This window comes from Barbus barbus (genome assembly GCF_936440315.1).
Source record: "Barbus barbus genome assembly, chromosome: 47".
Taxonomy (NCBI): Eukaryota; Metazoa; Chordata; class Actinopteri; order Cypriniformes; family Cyprinidae; genus Barbus; species Barbus barbus.
The window spans coordinates 4944255-4964044 of NC_136725.1; the positions used below are offsets into that span (position 1 = coordinate 4944255).

General features: G+C 35.3%; 1 protein-coding gene across 3 annotated transcripts in view; it reads left to right on the forward strand.

Moving 5' to 3' along the window:
• Nucleotides 1-19790, forward strand: part of LOC306866157 (erbin-like) — a 92104-nt gene that overhangs the window by 44611 nt on the left and 27703 nt on the right. For all 3 annotated transcript variants that reach the window (XM_079411220.1, XM_079411218.1, XM_079411219.1), the window contains exons 2-9: nucleotides 2474-2681; nucleotides 6251-6368; nucleotides 10080-10158; nucleotides 10237-10326; nucleotides 11136-11192; nucleotides 15461-15524; nucleotides 15769-15843; nucleotides 19408-19552. In XM_079411220.1, coding sequence (XP_079267346.1) covers nucleotides 2493-2681; nucleotides 6251-6368; nucleotides 10080-10158; nucleotides 10237-10326; nucleotides 11136-11192; nucleotides 15461-15524; nucleotides 15769-15843; nucleotides 19408-19552 — 817 coding nt within the window. In that variant the 5' untranslated portion in view covers nucleotides 2474-2492. The remainder of the gene's footprint in view (nucleotides 1-2473; nucleotides 2682-6250; nucleotides 6369-10079; nucleotides 10159-10236; nucleotides 10327-11135; nucleotides 11193-15460; nucleotides 15525-15768; nucleotides 15844-19407; nucleotides 19553-19790) is intronic.

Consider the following 19790-nt stretch of genomic DNA (forward strand, 5'->3'; position numbering starts at 1 on the left):
TATAATTATTAAAATATTAGTTATTAAATTTTATAATTTGATTATTAAATGACAATAATAATATGATATTCTAATAATACTAATAATGTTATATTTAAAGAATTATTAATCAATTATATTAGTCATTTTTATTATAAATACAATATATTGAAAAGTAGATCAACTATTTATAATTGCAGAATGTTCAGTATGTTATTATACTACATAAAGGTAATAAATATCATAATGTAAATTATTTAATGTAAATAAATGTAAATATTGCCTGAGCTTCAGACTTTTCACCTGTGACATCTGATCTCATTTTAATACATTAATAATTGTTTATTCTGTAGATATTGTTGGGAGCTTTTTCATTAGAAATGCATCAAATGCTGCCATTTATCGCTAGACCTGATATCAAAGCTGAGCTGATTGTTAAAAATATTGGTCGATTATCTGTCGGTCTCTAAACCGTACTATTGTATTCATACTAAAACAATCTGATACCACCGTTAATTTGGCATGCAGTGGTAGCAGGACACACAATGTCAATGGCGTCATGAATGTGGTCCAGTAGTGGCTCTTCTAGGTCTCTGCTGCCCCAGTTGTGAAGGTTTAGTTCTCTGAAAGCGCAGATTGTGGTGTATTGATACCATAGATAGATAATGTGGACCGATACAGAAAACCAGAACCGGTGAAAACAACAATGCTTAAATGACCTATCAAGTCTAAACCTGATAACCATCTCTGATTTTTCATACTGCACATACCTTTATACTTTCCTCAAACTGTAGTAACTTCTTCTTTCTGTGGCATGACTTTGCTGTGGCGCTGATGTTATCTTAGTCTTTCAGGTGTTGTTTTAGTGACTTTCATTCAGTCTTCCTGTATGTAACACTCTCTGTTCATGAGCCAATCAGTTTCAATAGATAATGTTCCAAGCTACTGATTTTTCTTATCAAATATCCTGTTTCTCTTGGAAAACATGTGACATTCAGGAAGTTTAATAGGTTGTTGAACAACAATTCACCTTGACTTTTAAAGTAAACGTTCATTGACGTGCTGTGAATGATGCAGAACTGAATTCCCGTGGCTCTGGTTGTGCAACAAATGTTCTTGTTTTGATCATTTTCAGATTTTTCTCAGCAGATTTGAACGTCGCTCGTACTTCTGAAATAGCATTAGCATGGGCGCTTCATTGTTGTCATGCACATGCAGATTGAAGGGCTCTTCATGACGGGCCAGAGAGGAGCTGTGTCTCCAGCAGTAGTTGTTGTTGCTGTTGGGTTTGGATGACTGTAGAGCAGCGTCTGTGAAAGCCGCTCTGTGTGTCGATTCATGAGCAAACCTTGGGCCGGCCTTTTTGATGCCGTATGGAGGGCCTTTTTCCTTTTCAACAGAATGAAAGGACATTGTATAATGACACTGTTTTCAGGCCAGCCATGAATATAAAGGGGTTTTAATGAATGTTAATGTGTTCCTCTCATTGCCATTGTAGACGATGAGTAATTGTCGGCTGTATTAGCAGTATATTTATGTCCAAACCTGTGTTAATCTCGCCAACAAAATTAGTCAGGGAAACATTAATTTGTTCTTTGAAAAAAAAAAGACTAAAATATTAGTCAATATTTCTCAAACTGCCAAAGATGGGACAAAAAGCTTTGTTGATAAATAGCAGATTTTAATTTTATATTTAAAATTTTTAGTTTTCATACATTATATTTAGTTTTTTGTGTTTAAAGCAGTGTTATTTTAGTGTCATTGAAATACTATATAGTTTTAATTAATATTTTGAATCAGTTTTTTTTAATCAATATATTTACCTTTCGTTCTAATTTTAAAGTTTTGGTCGTGTATTTTTGTCATTTTTAGTAGTCTTTGGTTTTATATGTCTGTATTTTTTTATAAATTTGTATTATTCACATTTAGATTTATTTATATTATAATTTTATTTATTAAATTATATATATTTATATTTTATTAACTTAAATTAAAATGGTAAACGATGACTTGGCAACTAGCGTAAATAAGCATTTTTAAAATATTTTATTTTGGTTCACATTTATTTCAAGTAACGAAAACGCTTTTAGTTTTAGTTAACTGTAATAACGCTAGTTTAAATCAGTGTTTATATTTATTTATCTATTTTCAAGATTTGGTAAAATTCTTTTAAATCAGTTAAAGATTGTGACATTGCAGTCGAAACAACATGAAGATATTTTGTAGAAAAATGAATAAATATGACCAAATTTAATTACAAATAATAATAATAATAATAAAAGTACTTTAAAATTATTTTAAAGTGTTTAAACGCCTACTTGAACAATACCTACTCAAGATCAATTACAAACCTTAAAAAGCTAGTTTCCTGCACTGTGTTCAACTAAGCTGTAAACCAAGCTGTTTTGACAGCACTATCCCGTATCCCAGTGTTCCTGTCCATGAATTATTAAGGTTCGTGAGGTGCTGATCATGTTCTCGTTCTCCTCTCTAGTGCCTGAGCTGTGGTGAGGATGAGCAGCAAGCGGAGTTTGTTTGTGCGGCTGGTGCCGTGCCGCTGCCTGCGGGGCGAGGAGGAGACCGTCACCTCGCTGGACTACTCGCATTGCAGCCTGGAGCAGGTCCCGAAAGAGATCTTCAGCTTCGAGAAGACCCTAGAGGAGCTCTACCTCGACGCCAACCAGATCGAGGAGCTGCCCAAAGTACGAGCGCACTCTTGCACCACTAACACGCTTGCATTGCATGTCTTCAAAAACTTAATTCAGTGCTTAGACAGTGAAACGTTACACTTTATTTTAGCTGGCAAGCAGCACCTCCAGAGCACGTGTTGTTTGTTACTGCCATGCTGTTTACAAGCAAAAGATTTGCTTACACTCCAGGACTGGGACGTATGAATTTGGCTATTTGTGCATTTTATGGCAGACTGTATAAATGTATTGCAATTTTTTATGCATTTGGTAAGAAATGGTTTAAAATCTGTAATGTATTTTTTTCAATAACCATCAGTTTAACCAAATATTATGTTATAAACTTGCAATTCTGAGAAAGAAATTATAAATTGCAAGATAAAGTTATTTTGAGAGGAAAAAGACAGAATTTATAATTCTGAGAAAAAAGGTCAAAATTGAGATGTTAATGCAAAATGATATAAAGTCACAGTTCTGTGAAAAAAAAAAAAAAAAAAAAAAAAATCAGTTTGTGAACTCTGAATTGTGAAACATATATGTGCTATTCCGAGAAATAAAGTTAGAAATGTAAGTCAAGCAGCCACAATAACTTTCTTCCGTTTCAGGAATGTGAAGAATATTCAAAACATTTTAATATAAGAATTTAAATGCTCAGGTTCTTTCCCTAGATGGGTACAAATATAATTTAATAATTTCTTCATTTATATGCACCAATGACAAAACATTCTAATAAATAGTAATATTTGCAGTAATATTTTGGTAACACTTTACAGTAAGGTTCCATTTGTTAACATCGGTAGGGCCCTGTGATTTCCACGAGGCGGAAAAAATGCAGACAGAATCGTGGAATCCAGTCATAAACACAGAATTCACTGTATAACGCAGAATTTCATGGAATTTGTCAAAGTTTGGATCAATTAATCAAAAGTAGGTCATTACACTTAAATCAAGTCGTGATATGGACTAGTATCTGTACATATTAAGCAGCAAAAAGAATATTTGTGACCCTGAACCACAAAACCAGTCAGTGTCAATTTTTCGAAATTGAGATTCATGCATCATCTGAAAGCTGAATAAATAATCTTTCCATTGATATATGGTTTGTTAGGATCGGACAATATTTGGCCGAGTTACAACTATTTGAAAATCTGGAATCTGAGGGTGCAAAAAAATCTAAATATTGAGGAAATCCCCTTTAAAGTTGTCCAAATGAAGTTCTTAGCAATGCATATTACTAATCAGAAATGAACTTTTGATATTTACAGTAGGAAATTTACAATATCTACATGGAACATGATCTGTACTTAATATCCTAATGATTTTTGGCATAAAAAAAAAATCAATAATTTTGACCCATACAATGTATTTTTGGCTATTGCTACAAATATACCCCAGCGACTGAAGACTGGTTTTGTGCTCCAGGGTCACATATAAATTAAATCATGTTCTGCGTGTGTGAATGAATGGCGCAGACGTAAGGTTTTGTTTACTACACACACACACACTGAAGAGTGTGACGCTCGCGAGGACAGAAATACATGAACAACATATCCAGAACTGCTCTGAGAGCCACTTCCTGAGCATTTGATAGAAACTATCATCATATCACATAACTACGATTACTAAAATTATTAAAACTTAATTTTATTAAAGAATAATCATATTTATTTTTTCTTTCATGTTTTAATTTTAATAGCAACATTGTTTGCCAATAAATAAAGTTTGTTTAATTTTCATTTGATTTAAAAGATAAATTAATATTTTATGCCTTCATTTGTGAATCAGAAAATTTTAAATACAAAACATTTCAATGGGCTATTGCAAGAATAAACTTTAATAAATTAAGTTAATCAAGGTTTTGTCAAGGTCATTTTTGTTATGCTTTTAATAAATTGATGTTACATTGTATACGTTTCATAATTTTAATTAACTAGACTTGTTTTTTTTAATTAATAAGATGTAATTTAACCATTGAAAAAGGAATTTGGGAAAAAATAAAACTGATTTCATAGGGCCCTACATTAGTTAACCTAAACTAACAATGAAGCATTTATTAATCTTATTTAATGTTGATTCCAGCATTTACTAAAACTAAAATGTTCGTTAAAGACCTGAACTAACATAGACTAACAATGACCAGTTGTATTTTTATTAACTAACATTAACAAAGATTAATAAATACAAACAAATGTATTGCTTATTGTTAGTTAATATTAATGCATTAAGTAAGGAATAATTGACGACGGGCCGTTGAATTATTAGAAAAATAATGCACACCCGAGGTGGTGATGCGGCCACGACGCGAAGCGGAGTGGCCGTTACACCTCGGGTGTGCATTATTTTTCTAATAATTCAACGGTCCGGAGTCAATTATTCCGCTTATACTACGGTTGCCACACCTCAAGACATCGATCAGATGATATATTTCAAGGGATTCGTCCGGTTTTTCTACTTAAATCGCTATTGTGAGTAGGATTATTTCTTCCGCATCTCATCCAACGACTCTTTTGCTAGTTCCAAAACGTCATTTTAAAGCTGGCAATGGAGGCTTGAGCCGTTGATAGCAGACTAATGCAGTTAATAATGAAGTTATTAGAAAGAGAGCGAGAGAGACAGAGACACAGAGAAAGAGAGAGAGAGAGAGAGAGAGAGAGAGCTTGTATGAATTAGGCTACCTCTGTGTGTCCCTCAACAGTGTTCTGAAGCACCGTCTCTAAACTGTAAGTCTGCTTTAAGATGCAGCGCTGTTATTACCTCGCTAGTGAGAAATGTCATGTGTAGCCTTTAAGTTGCTACACTAGGCTAACTGATAAAATCGTCAGGGCAGCGCTGACAACGATGCGAAGTGATATGGAACTGTAATGCGGTCAAGAAAGCTGCCTGGAACTACGTTCGCCGTGCGTTTCCCTGAAAATAATTGCACACCTCAGAACGTTCGTCAGCCAATCAGATTCAAGCATTCAACGGCCCCGTAGTATAAATATAGTTAACACATACCTTATATCTCATTGTAACGTGTTATAAGTATTTTTTTCAGAAGTATTTGAGCCATTAAATCAAAGTTTTGAAGCGATTTATTATAGTCAGCAGCGAACTGATTTTCAGCAATGAATTAAACTCTCAAACATCAATTTCACTATTAAAACATAGTATTCACTGTGTTGCTTTATTTATATCGCTAGGAAAATCATACTAAATATATGATGAATATTATATATATCATTCAGCCAGAATGGTAATAATTAACATCTACAAGCAAAGTATTTGCGATCAGGTTTTCTCTATTTGTTGTTTCAACAGTTGAATATAGAAAGCCTGATTATGTTTATACGCTTGTCTTTTTCGTCCTTTATCTTGAATGGCCTTGCATCACAGACAAGTTATTTTCTGTAAAGCGCATTGGGACTAGATCAAATGAAGGTCCATCGAAAACCCGATTTTGTTTTCTTTCACCTAAGCAGAACTAATTTACTGCAAATCCATTTGAAATAAATCCAACTGCTCCTTAGATATTAATATGAAGTTTGATCTCATTATCATTTCCATGACTGTTTCCCAAATGTCTCCATTTCCTGTCCTTACAGCAACTGTTCAACTGCCAGTTACTCTACCGATTGAGTCTACCGGACAACGACCTGACAGTGCTGCCACCGGGCATCGCAAACCTCATCAATCTCAGGGAGCTCGATGTCAGCAAGAACAGTAAGAAAAGCGGCCAATTCATCTCCTCTTTCTTTTTCCTTTTTGGAGTCCAGTTACGCTATTGGACAACCCATAACCGAAGCGGAGGCACACTGATATCTGCACCGACTCACTGACCCCTTATCCGCTGTAATCCAATTCATCACGGCCAGCTCCACGTTTTGGATATCAGTTTACGCCAAAATTCACCATAATTGTTTTTTTGTAAATTAAACGTTCTTTGGTTTAGAATTGTGTGCAATATGGTTGGTTCTTATCAAGCAATAATAGATAAACAAATGGAAGCTAGTTGCTTATGTAGACACAGCAGGATTGGAACAGAGCTGTATGATTACCCACTCGATTTGATATCCTGTACACTGATGACAATCTGAAGCTTGTCACAGGAAACAGTTTATTCCCTTCTGAAGCATGCGTGAAGACCACAGCGCTACAAACACATGCTCAAATCACCGAGTCTGTTTACACATCACTTCATCTTTCAACTGCTACATGCAGGATCTGATAAAGTAATGACAGACAGGGACGAGCTCAGCCAAGCACAGGAGTACGCCGTCACATCCTAACAGCAGTGATTTTGATCAGTTTATGTAGTTTTGATAGTTTTAGCAATAGTTTCAGTGTTTCCTTAGTTTGATCATGAGGTTTTTTCACATTTCTAAATGAAGCTGCTATATTTTTCTTCAGCAAAATGCCATTTCTGCTTTTCCAGAATATCAGATGTTTTAGAAAAATTAATAAATAAAAACATTCCATGAGCCACATTTAATTTAAATAGTGGGTTGCTTACATTTATTTATTAAAAAAAACCCAAAAAACTGTCAACAATTTTAGAACAAAATCATTCAGTAGATAAAAGGGTTAATGAGACCTGAATAACAATAATGAAAAATATTTGCAAGCAGGTAGGGTTGTAACGGTATGATAATCGTCTCAGAAAATTTCACGGTTTCACAAATTTTCCCATGTTCACGACTGCACCGGGATTCCCTCTGCATCACGGAAATTATACGGCCTTATAACTTGTTATAAATGTGACATACCTTTATCTGCACGGAGGGATGATGTCCGCGAACATGTTGGATGTATTGCCTACTTTTGCAGCCACTTTGCGTCCACATGTTTTACAAATTGGATTCGTCCTCAAGGACAACCCCATGTTCGTGTTTTTTGGGGTTTTTTTAATATCCAAAGTATTCCCATACTGCGGGATGGAGATTGGATACAATCTCTGTCTCTGTCATTTCAGCAGAGTGAAGCAGCCGAAATAAATAGCATGCGGGTGAGATTATTATATATATATTTTTTCATTCATTTTTTTTTTAACCGTAGATTTGCAAATGTTTACGGTATGATAACCGTGTACGTTCAAACCGCGATAGACCGTCATACCGGTATATCGTTACAACCCTACAAGCAGGTTATATATGTTTTTAAAAGTTTGGGGTCTGTAAGATGTCAGCTGCATTTATTTGATTTAAAAATAAAAAGTATTATTGTGAAAATAAAATAAAATACTTGACCTATACTACCTGTTAAAATTGTTAAAAATTAATTAATTTTTTTGTAAAAAAAGAAGTCTCTTCTGCTCACCAAGACTGCATTTATTTGATCAGAAATACAGTAAACATTATAATATTGTGAAATATTATTACAATTTAAAATAAGTTTTTTTGCTTGAATTTATTGTAAAATGTACCGTAATTTATTCCTGTAATCACTGCTCAAAAATTGCTGCTTCATATTTTTTTGTGGAAATCATGATGGCGAATGTTTGATGAATAGAATTAGTAAATTTTTTGAGAGTTTGGTAACAAAAGTCTTTACCCTCACTTTTGATAAGTTTATTACATCCTTGCAGAACAGTATTAATGTCTTTTAAAAAAAATAAAATAAATAAATATATATTTATTTATTTATTTATTTATTTTTTTTTGTTATATATATATATAACAAATCTCACTGACCGCAAGTCTTTGAGCGGTAGTGTATACACAACTCCTCACTGTTCGCTGAAAGATGCAAATCAAATTAACCAAAGCAATCAAAGACAACAGGAAAAAGAAATGACACTATTGACATTAATACACATTCCTCTTCATCCTGTCTTTATTTCTTGTCAACTACTCTGTTTTACATAAGTAAAATGGGTCGTAGCATTTATTTGCTTCAGACCTCTTCTGCAAAGATGTTCATTTGCAGGTTTCCATGACTTTTAATTGATACTCCCTTCCTGACTATAATGTCTGTTTTTAGCAGAGCCGCTGAAGGTGGGTCACCTTGTGTGGTGGATGTGAGCTATCAGATGTGTGTGTGTTCTGTGAGTCTGTGGTTTGCTCTGCGCGCTGGTTTAGTTTGCATCCGAGTGCGCTGGAGGAACGATGTCTTAAGATTAACGTCACACTCCAGCTCATGCGGTTAGTAGGACAGGAAGTTAGCAGTCTAGCTCTAATGCTGCTTGAGCTTGTGTTGTTTCTAAACACAGTGTTGGGTGTTTTCTTTAGTGGTCAATTTTGATAAAGACCTAGTTGTTCAAGTGTTATTACTTGACGTTGTATCATGTATTTTTAAGTGGGCCAAAAATAGTGATGGGGCGAATTATAGCTTATTTTTATCATATTCAAATTCTGATTCCAGATAATACTTATAGTGCCATAACCCTCAAATATTTAGCATAGAAAGTAAACTACCAGTATATAAACATCTTACAATACCAGTCAAAAGTTGTAAAAAAAAAAAAAAATTTTTTTTTTTTTTTTTTTTTTAAAGAGAAGTCTCTTATGGTCACCAAGGATGCATTTTTGGTCATAAAAAAGTAATATCTATTACTATAGTTACAAAAATAATTATAATATGCTGATTTAATACTTTGATAACAGTTGTTTTCAATGATAACAGTTGTTATCAATTATTATTTAGGAGTCAAATAAATTTTTTTTAGTAAACATAAACATTTGTAATATTATTAATGTCTTTACTGTCACATTTGCTAAGTTATTTATTTATTTTTTAATCATCTTAACTTGCACCAGACTCTTGACTGGTACTGTATCATGGATTCCATAAAAAATGAATACACAAATGTTTTCAACATGTTTTTCAGCATATTAGAATGATTTCTGAAGGATCACTTGACACTGAAGTAATGATGCTGAAAATCAGCTTTGAACACAGGAATAAATTACGTTTGAAAATATACTCAAATAGAAAACAGTTATTTTAAATTGTAAAAAGTTTTTACTGCTTTTTTATGAAAGAAAAAAGTAAATGCAGGCTTGGTGAGCATGAGAAACTTCTGTCAAAAGATAATAAAACAAATATTATTAATTATTCCAACTTTTGACAGGTAGTGTAGGTAAAGTACTGTCACTTTATTTAATTTTATCATTTTATTTAATTTTGTTTTATAGACTATAGAAGATGTAATAGCTTAGATCTGTAAATCGAATTCCTAATAGAATTAGAAATATAGCATAAATAATTAGAAGAAAATGTGTATGTTATTTAGTTTTTTTGTAATGGTGTAAGTTTTCAGGAGGGAGTTAAATAATGAAATAATGTGTTTGTATAATTATTGTCCGGATTTGGTCTATATGTTAAGTGTCATACAGACTCTTTTGAAGTGTTTTCTAAATCCTAGGCACAAAGAAGAGAGAGAACCTAAAACGAGCAATTAATAATCAAATCGCTTTTGTTTGTTTCAAATTTCAGGCATCCAGGAGTTTCCTGAAAATATCAAGAACTGTAAAGTCCTGGCCATCGTAGAAGCGAGTGTGAACCCTATATCAAAGTAGGTACATAGCTAGCAGAGATGACTGGTGTGTGCTTTCTGTCTGTGATGTAATAAAACACTCTTGTGTCTCTGCAGACTCCCAGAGGGCTTCACGCAGCTCCTCAGCCTGACCCAGCTCTACCTGAACGACGCCTTCCTAGAGTTCCTGCCGGCCAGCTTCGGCAGGTCAGACACACGCACACACACACAGAGACAGAACAAGATATTCCAAGCTCCTGTTTCAGATCGGCATCTAGATTCAAGGCTGGCCAAAGCATGTACTACATTAAAATATAAAACAGACAAAACTCTTCTCCCAAAGACTGAAAGTGTTTTCCAAGCACACGCAAAACAGGTTTAGCTTGTTGATTTATGCGAGCTGTTACTCTGTTAAAATAACACGTGCAAAATTTCCTCGGAAAGCACCTTCTAACGTTTCCTGGAGCTCGTATCATATCTAAAAGCTCAGGAATCGTGCGTTCCTATGAAAATGCTGTGCAGTTCCTGTGAAAGGTCATGCAGCAGTACTTTCGACATAATAAACATGCACACACACGGCCTGAAATAGACTTTAAATGAACATGCAACATGCAGCTGTGTTCCTGCTTTGTGCCATAAGGTCACGCGATGACAACAATTTGCATAATTTTACTGAATATGAAAAAGAGGAAAGTCTATTTAGAGTATGTGGCATTTTATAGTCAATAGACCAGTATTGGGACATTTAAATTAGCACCTTTATTGTAAAAAAAACATGTAAATGTTCATTAGAGTCTTGCTGTTACATTTATTATCTTAAAAATCATTATTATGTAACGTTTGCATTGCATTTTAAACCTCAAGTTTGTCGATTTTGAACTGAAAATTCCAGTGGAAATAATATACTGTTCAGGCACCTTTGACTTATTTTTATTTTATTTTTGCACTATTTGTTATCTTAGTTGTTGTTAGTTTATCAATAATTTGTGTTTGTATATTTCTCTCTGTTTCCTCAGACTAACCAAACTGCAGATTCTGGAGCTGCGGGAGAACCAGTTAAAGATGTTGCCAAGGTAAGTGGCCCTTTGGGATTCATCTGAATCACTGAAATATTAAAAAGATGATCCGTGCCGCTGCGCTCCTTCTGATTATCGCATTATAAATACAGACAAACGTCTCTCTTTCTCTCCCTCGGTGGCATCATATTGTTCAGCCTTACGTAAGAGGCTCTGAAGTGACATGCTGTGACAGGTTTTATAACCATTTCTGGCTCCGGAGCCAATATTGCATCATATTAGGGCTCGTTTTTTGGTTTTGGGTGCACCGTGGTCACAAGGCCATGGCGCTGTTAATCAGCTAATTTTTTTCCATTGTAAGGCAAAAGACAAACTGAATAGTTTATTAATCATATATAAAATGAGAGAAAAGAGTTTCCGATTAATCACACACAAAATCCACACAAAATACATACTGTGTGTGTGTATTTATATATACATAATAAATATGCATAATGCACACATACTATGTAAACAAAAACTGTTATTTTGGATGCGATTAATCATTTGGCAGCACTACTATTATGAATGATACCTTAAATTATCTTGCTCATTAGGAAGAGGTGTGCTAATAAATGTTTCTAAGTGATCAAAAATTGTCACATCAGTAAAAAATATGTATTGTCAATAGTGTAGTGATATATGAAGCACAGCTCACACATAAGTCACTTTCAAACAGAGCAGGTTTCTTTTGGTCAGTGCAGAAAATTCCTTTACATTGAAGTGACATACATGAACTATTTCAGGAATCATAACAGAAAGATGCAAGTATTCTGTTATCAAATACAGACGGAAAGCTGTCAGTCACATGCATCACTTACTCATTATTGCACTGATAACTTTATCACTAACATTTAGCCCTGTGCCGTTTCAGCAGTCCTCTCAGATGTTCATTGTGTGCAGGTTCTCATGATGTTTGTGTCTGTGTTTCTAATGAGCTGTGGATTGCTCAGCACTCTGGGGGTCAGTGAGTTTTTTGGCCGGCTGACTGACTGGTTGCATGCTTCTTCACACAAGCCGGGATGAATGAATCCCTCTTACAATCCTCTAAGCCAGCAACCTTATGTCTTTAAATACAAAATTCACTTTAATAAAAAACTGAGTTTGCCTTTGGTTTATGGCCATTTGTTAATACAGTTTCCAGAGCCATGTATCATTTCGACTTTGATTTCCTCTTCAAGCTTTTCCATGGATACGATACGCCCGCGGGCTGTTGATCTGTGTCCAGGTCCACGTCAGCTGTGGTTTAAAGCACACCCTGCCCTGAAGCACACCTACCTGACTAGATGATGTTAGTTCAGGGTTTGACGCAGATATTGAGATTGCAGGAGCAGATTGGAACAAGAGAACGTGTTATAAACACCGAAAAGATGCAGAAAGTCTGATGCCAGATTTTCAGCATTCTGTGAATAAAGCTTATTTAGATACCCACGATTTGTGAAGCATTCAAGGTGACAGTGTAATCTTTGATAGTGGTCTTTGTTAACAAATTAATTTAAAGTTAACAAATACACGTGTGCAATAGTAGTCCAATAAACTTAATTATTTATTTTTATTTATTTAGATAATTATTATTTAATTCATTTTTGCTATTTATTTTTGTTTCCAGAGACTTCATTTCTGCATCACTGGCATATCATGCTATGTGACTGGATGACATTTTCCTGAAGCACAATGATTTAATGACCGTATCATGCAAAATATTGCACAAATTGGTCAAGCTAATGTCATTTCCAAATCCTGTTCCCATTTCCTGTTCTCTCTCCAAAATCTCTGTCAATATAAGTGCCAAAAAAGCTAAAAACAACACAAAAATGTTCAGTGTTTACTGATTTATAAGTAAGAAATTTTGAGTTTTAAAGTTGCAGTAGAGGTAAAATGCATTGGCTTAATGGTTTAATGCTATTCATTTATTGCTGCTGAGTAGGGCTGGGCGATATGTCCAAAAAAATAATCACGATAATTTTTTTCATATCAGTCGATAACGATAATTATCACGATAAATGTAAAATCTTTATTTGTTCAAGTTTAAAGCCAGATTTTTGCTCCAAAGTGAAAGTTGTAGAAACCAGACCATTCATTTTCCTTAACAAAATAAATATCTTAATAGAAAAATGTATTTCTTAGTTTCTGCATGTTCTAATGAGTGATAGTGTTTCAAATCAAGAAACAGGTTTGGGTTGCCTGATAATATTAATAATAATAATATCACTTTTTTTGTCTCTTAGAAATGCACATTTGATAGTAGATTGAGTTAGGATGCAGAGGTAAAGTTTTGTTCATTATCAAAATCAGTAACATCTGTAAAAATTGTAGCAAGTATTTTTTTGTTGTTGTTTCTTTTAAGCATTGGTCTCTCATAGTAGCATACATTTAAATCATGATAAACACAATTAAAACCACATAAAGCACCTCAATACCATGGTAAAAAAATATAACTATGGTTTTTAGGTAGCCTATTTGTATGAAAAACAGTAGTCTAAAAACATTCAGTATAAATGAACACATGCTGTAGCTTAATCACAAATACATACTATAATTATATACCATTACTCCTGTAATAAAATTCAGTGTGAATATCCCACATTTCTGCCACAATACCATGGTGCAGTGAGTGTTACTACAGTAAATCCATGGTAAATGATGGCGATGCAGGGCTCGCAAAATCGCTAACCCGACGTCCTGGGGCTATTGTGTTTTCCCTGGGGCTAAATGGCTTCCCAACTCATTTTTGTGTGTGCGAGGCACATTATTTCTTCTGCGCGGTCACACGCGCGCTCAGCTTAGAGGGAACACTGCGTGGGAGACCTGTATTTAAGGTAGCCAGTCGGGCAGGGCAGTGATACATTTTGGTAGCCCGACTGGCTACCTTAAATACAGGTCTCCCACGCAGTGTTCCCTCTAAGCTGAGCGCGCGCGCGCGACCGCGCAGAAGAAATAATGTGCCTCGCACACACAAAAATGAGTTGGGAAGCCATTTGATTGAATGCCACTAGTAAAAGTCCTTATATAGTCCTTATATTTGATACAACTAAACTGAAGAGTTTTTAAGACCTTAGACAGTTTTAAATACGTTAAATGGTATGAGAAATAATTTTTCAAATTGTCTTAAATTAAGAATTCTGCAGATACCTTGTAAATGGTAAAAAAAACTATTTTCTTGATATTCGTTGATATTTGTGTATTGAAAATGTTTTTGATTGACATTTATGGTCTTTATTTTATCTGGGCTAGTTAAATAAATTTTCGGGCTACCAAAATCTGAAGAGTACCTGCCCGAAGGGCTACCAGGGCTTTAGAAATTTTGCGAGCCCTGTGATGTGTAGATTGAAAAGCCTTCTGACTGTCTCGTTGCACACAGTGTTTCTCCTGTTTGGCTTTAAACTTTAAACTACCACGGAGTCATTTGTGTTCAACGCTGGATTCAAGCGCTCCACACTGGATTTCACAGCGCTGCTCAATTCTCGCGTGATCTAGTAACCGCATCTGCTCTAGTGAGCTCGCGCTGCGCTGCAGTTAAACATTTACGTTAAACTCAGTTCAACTCCGCTTTTGGTGCATAAACATTATTTCGAACATTTTTCGAACTCTTCATATTGTTTTATCGAGGAAAATTATATTGTGATAATTATCGTCATCGAATTATCGCCCAGCCCTACTGAGCATCCTTAAACTCCATAGCTTGACCTCTAGGTATAAACATGATCTTGGAGAATATATTTGGGTGGTTTTTTTTGGTCACACTTTATTGTGAGGTTCAATTCTTGCTGTTAACAAACCATTAAATACGACTTGCCTCAATAAACTCCTAATTTGCTGCTTACTAATAGTAAGGAAGTTAAGTTTAGGTGATGTAGAATATGGTCATGCAGAATATGTGCTTTATAAGAACTAATAAACAGTCAATATGTTAATAATAGGCATGCAAATAAGCAACTAGATAATAGTGAGAATTGTTCCCTATACTAAAGTGTTACTGTTTTTTTTTAGTTATTCAGTTTATATACTGGCTCTAGTTTTATGTGAACCTAGAGATTGAAGTCTAACATTGCTCTAAAACTGCCAATAAAAAGTGTATTAGCAATAACTACTTCGATAAATGTCTTTGTGTGCCGTTTATTTGCCTCTGGGAGCCTTTGTGCACAAGAAAAGTTGTGCTTGTGACCAGCCTGTCTGATGTTTTCCTACAAAAAAAAACAATGAATGCTTTGAAATGTTTATGTGCAAAACTTAAATGGGTTTAATCCGTGGCTAATGTTAGTAATACTGTGTGTGTGTCTCTGCAGGAGCGTGCATAAGCTCACACAGCTGGAGCGCTTGGATCTGGGCAGTAATGAGTTCACTGAAGTGGTGAGTAGCACCTGCCTGTCTTTCAGCTGTCGCATGCATTACTGCAGCCTGCGTTTACCTTCCAGCTCTCAGTGCAGCCAGGTGTCAGATGTATCGGCAGTGAATGCAGATGAGCTCAATGAGTCTTTCTCTGTTACACTGCACATAAAATGCATTTTTCTCCTCTAATGCTGTTCATTGAAAGTAGTGGCGGATTTCCTCTCACTGAGGATTTGAAATTGAATTTTGCCTTCTTTCTCTCCAGCCTAAAGTGTTGGAGCAGCTTACAGGAATCAGAGAGCTGTGGATGGATGGAAATAAGCTGACGTATTTACCGGGGGTGAGTCTGACACTCATTCGTAGTGCTTTTTTTGTTTTTTAAATGCACCATGACAAATATTTGTTTTTGTTTTTTTTCTCTACAAACTTTAGACCACATTTGTAAAACATTAGTTGAATCTGTATAACTAGTAAAGAAATACATTTTTGGGTAAAAATTATTTGCAAAAATTATCCCAGCATAAATTGGTGTTCATGTTTTGTGTGCAACTTTACTATACTTTCTAAAGTTCTGCATAAATGTTGTATTCATAATTATGTAAAATGCTTTACATAATTATGCCATTTTTATAAATATTATTTATGCTAAACTGAGCAATTTTGCAGTAAATTGCATTTATGTTGAATCTAAAATTCTAGATGAGGAACATTTTTGTACAATATAGATCACTATAATCACTTTCTAAATGGAAATAATTAATGAAACCATTCTTATAAAAACTGTATTCCTGTTTCATGTGAATTGATTGAGTTATTTTATACTATATGTAAATCGCCCATAAAAACAATTATTGCGCAAATTGTTTCTTTCACATGTTAAAAGTTAAACTGAGCTAACCGTTCGATAAACTGTTTATGCATACATTTTGTTCGTCTTGAACTTGAAATCCAGATAATTTTTTGTAGAGTAAAAAACACCATAAAATCATTATTACTTGCAACGTTTTGCAACCAAAAATGGCATTGCAAATTATTTATGTAACTTGTTCGGCTCATGTTTCATGATTTGATTTTTGGTAAAACAACACATTTCTAAATGTAAATCATTCATTAAAACATTCTTAGGACAATTGTAGCTTTCATGTAAAATGCTAAATTGAGCTAATTTCAACACTAGTCTTGAAACATGAGAATGAACATAAGATTGTTAATCATTGCTATGTAAATTGTTTAATTCAGTTTAACGTGGAATGCTTGCATTTGCTGCATTGAAGCTAAATGGTTTTATGAAAGTTTTACACAAGATTTTTCTGCTGATGTTTCAGGAATGAGAAATTAGATTTTTCTACTGTGTAGCTGCTGTTTGTAATGGGTACATTAAATAATGGAGTTAAGACAAGCAGACATGCATAACAGCTAAAAATCTACTTCCTAAACATTTCTTCAGGATCCCTGAAGTTCTCCTCCGACTGCCAGCTCCTTTTAAATAGGTCATAATTAAGGCATTAGCTTGCCGCTGAGAGCGGACTGACAGTAATCATGGGCCTCGCTGGCAGGAGTCGGATTAGAAGTTTTCAGAACATCCTTTTGAACACGTCTGCTAAAACTGACCTCCAAATGGCCTGGATATCAGGGCAGCACCCTGACCTCCTTCCCTCTCTGACCACAGAGACCAGCTTGCTGATGGCATGTCCTTGCACAACATATGTTTCTCTCTTTGTGCAGAATTCAATTTCTCTCTCGTTATTAGTGCTTTTGATTAAGCTTCCTACGCCCCACACAGGAGAGCGGCTCTCGCTCGCGGTGATTAATCAACAGCAGGGTATGTCACAAAGTCACACATGGGCGCTGATTGCAGTTTAGGAAGATCGCTTCTAATTGGTCGTCACCCAAGTGCATCTGAAGTTCAAGATTCCTGTGTCCTGTGCAGTATTACTCATGCTCGATAGTTCACCCAAAAATGACAATTTGCTGTTAATTTACTCATCCTTAAGCCATCCAAGATGTAGGTGACTTTTAATCTTCAGTAGAACAGTAAATAAGCTTTTTAGCTGATGATTCATAAAATGCAAGTCAATGGCCTACAGGCGCTTGAGAGTCAAAAAATCCGGCAACACAAAATGAATCCCCGTGTTTCCCAATGATATATTGAGGTCTTATGAAGCGAAGCGGTCGGTCTGTGCAAGAAACTGAACAGTATTTACAACATTATTATTATTACCTGTAAATGACAGGCTCAGTCAAACGTTCCAGAGTGATCTCCAGTTCTGTTTTGAAGGTTGTCGATGAGTGACACGGCAGAATAAGGATGGAGCAAAGTGTGGATGCGCTGTCCTTGAAGAACGTTCCACTCGGTTTTGTTTATATTTTGCTTAGCCTATCATTTTAAATGACAGATGTCGTATTTATTTATTTTTCTCTGCAACCCTTTTCCTACTGTATTAACAACAAAATGTTAAACGAATTTAGTATTTTGACAAGATGAATAAAAGAGCTAATAGGCTATTTTTCTACAACCTACATTTTTTTTTTTTTACTTTTTCCTATTGTGTTGTAAATGTTAAACGAATTGTATCCTGACGAGACGAATAAAAATAAGAAATACAATTTTTTTACAACGTTTATTTTCTCTGTGACACTTTTATTCCTACTGTGTTGGCAGCAAAATAATGTCTTAAGACACAAAATTAGACAAATTATTCTAAGCCGGACAGCGGGTGAACAAAGAGTGAATATATCGCGGTAGCGGGTGGGTGCGGAATATAACCTTGCGGGAGCGGGACTAAAAAAAACTGTCCTGCGCAGACCTCTACATCCGACACACATTCTGACTCGTACTGGATCATATACAACTGTATATTGGTTCATTTCAACGAACTGTCTGAAACAACTAGTCCACGGAAAATAATCATATTTCCCCCGTTTGTCTGAGGCTCTGGATTACAGGTAATAATATTATAAATAATGTTCAGTTTCTTGCACAGACCAATGGTTTTGCTTCATAAGACCTCAATATATCATCAGGATCCACGGGTATTCATTTAGTCTTACCTGTAAATGTTTTTTTTTTTTTTTTTTTTACTCAAGTGCCAATAGCATTTGCCATTGACTTGCATTTTATGAATCACCATGAAACCAAAACCAGCTAAAAATCTTTTTTACTGTTCTGCTGAAGAAAAAAGTCACCTACATCTTGGATGGTTAAGTAAATTAACAGCAAACTTTGCCTTTAAAGTGAACATCAAATCAAAACTGACTGTATGTAATTCATAAATAAGCTATTTTACTTCTTTATCCTCGTCCCTTCTCTAGTGTCTCCAGTTTTGCTGTCAGTAAAATGGCCTAAAACCGCTGGTTTTGAGCTGGACCTGTGCTAGAAATCTGAGTCCTATCCCTGGTACACTTATCTGGACGGAAAAGTTTGTGGTAACATAGCATTGTTGTTGACGATCTCATTACTAGTCTAAATGGATTTCTGAGTGCTCTCAGTCTGTTCTTGGAAAGTAGCTACAGAGGTGTGTTTGAGAACAGGACACGATCTGCCCTCAAGCATGAGAAATGGATTGAGTCAGTTCACGCTCGGCTTCACTCATCTATCTCGGCCGATTTCTCAACCGCATCCCTCCATCTCTTCAATTTATCCGTTTCCGCTTCTCCAATGCTTCTGTGCATTTTTTCCTTCACAGGAACCATCTAGCCTCTAAAAACCAATATGTCAGAGTGCATCCAACAAGTGTACGGCTCTGACTTATATGACTGAAACTGAGATTTGAAATCAATAAATTTTTGCCAGACTGAATGTAGCCCATCTTCCATCTTTTTGCTCAATTACACAAACTTCTCTCAGAAACCGATGAGAATTGAGTCATTTGTTTATGAGTAATGGAGAGAGTCGTGTGTGCAGATGATCGGGGCACTGAAGCAGCTCTGCTACCTGGACGTGTCCAAAAACACTTTGGAGATGGTTGCTGAGGAGATATCTGGCTGTGAAAACCTGCAGGATCTTCTGCTGTCCAACAACGCTTTAACGCAGCTGCCAGGCTCTATAGGTAAAACACACACCTTAATACAGAGATTCATTAAAAGCGATCAGATGTCTTCTGGTTTGTCCTGCATGTCCTCCTAAGAGCCTCAACTCTAATCTGCTTTGTAACAAATCAACAGGTTAGATGTGTAAAACGAACAGGAGGATTATGGGTAGAGCAGTAATACAATCTCATTACCTAATGAATGACCCAGTCGGACAGCCACTAACGAGCAGGCGTATTGAAGTGGCCAAGTCACACC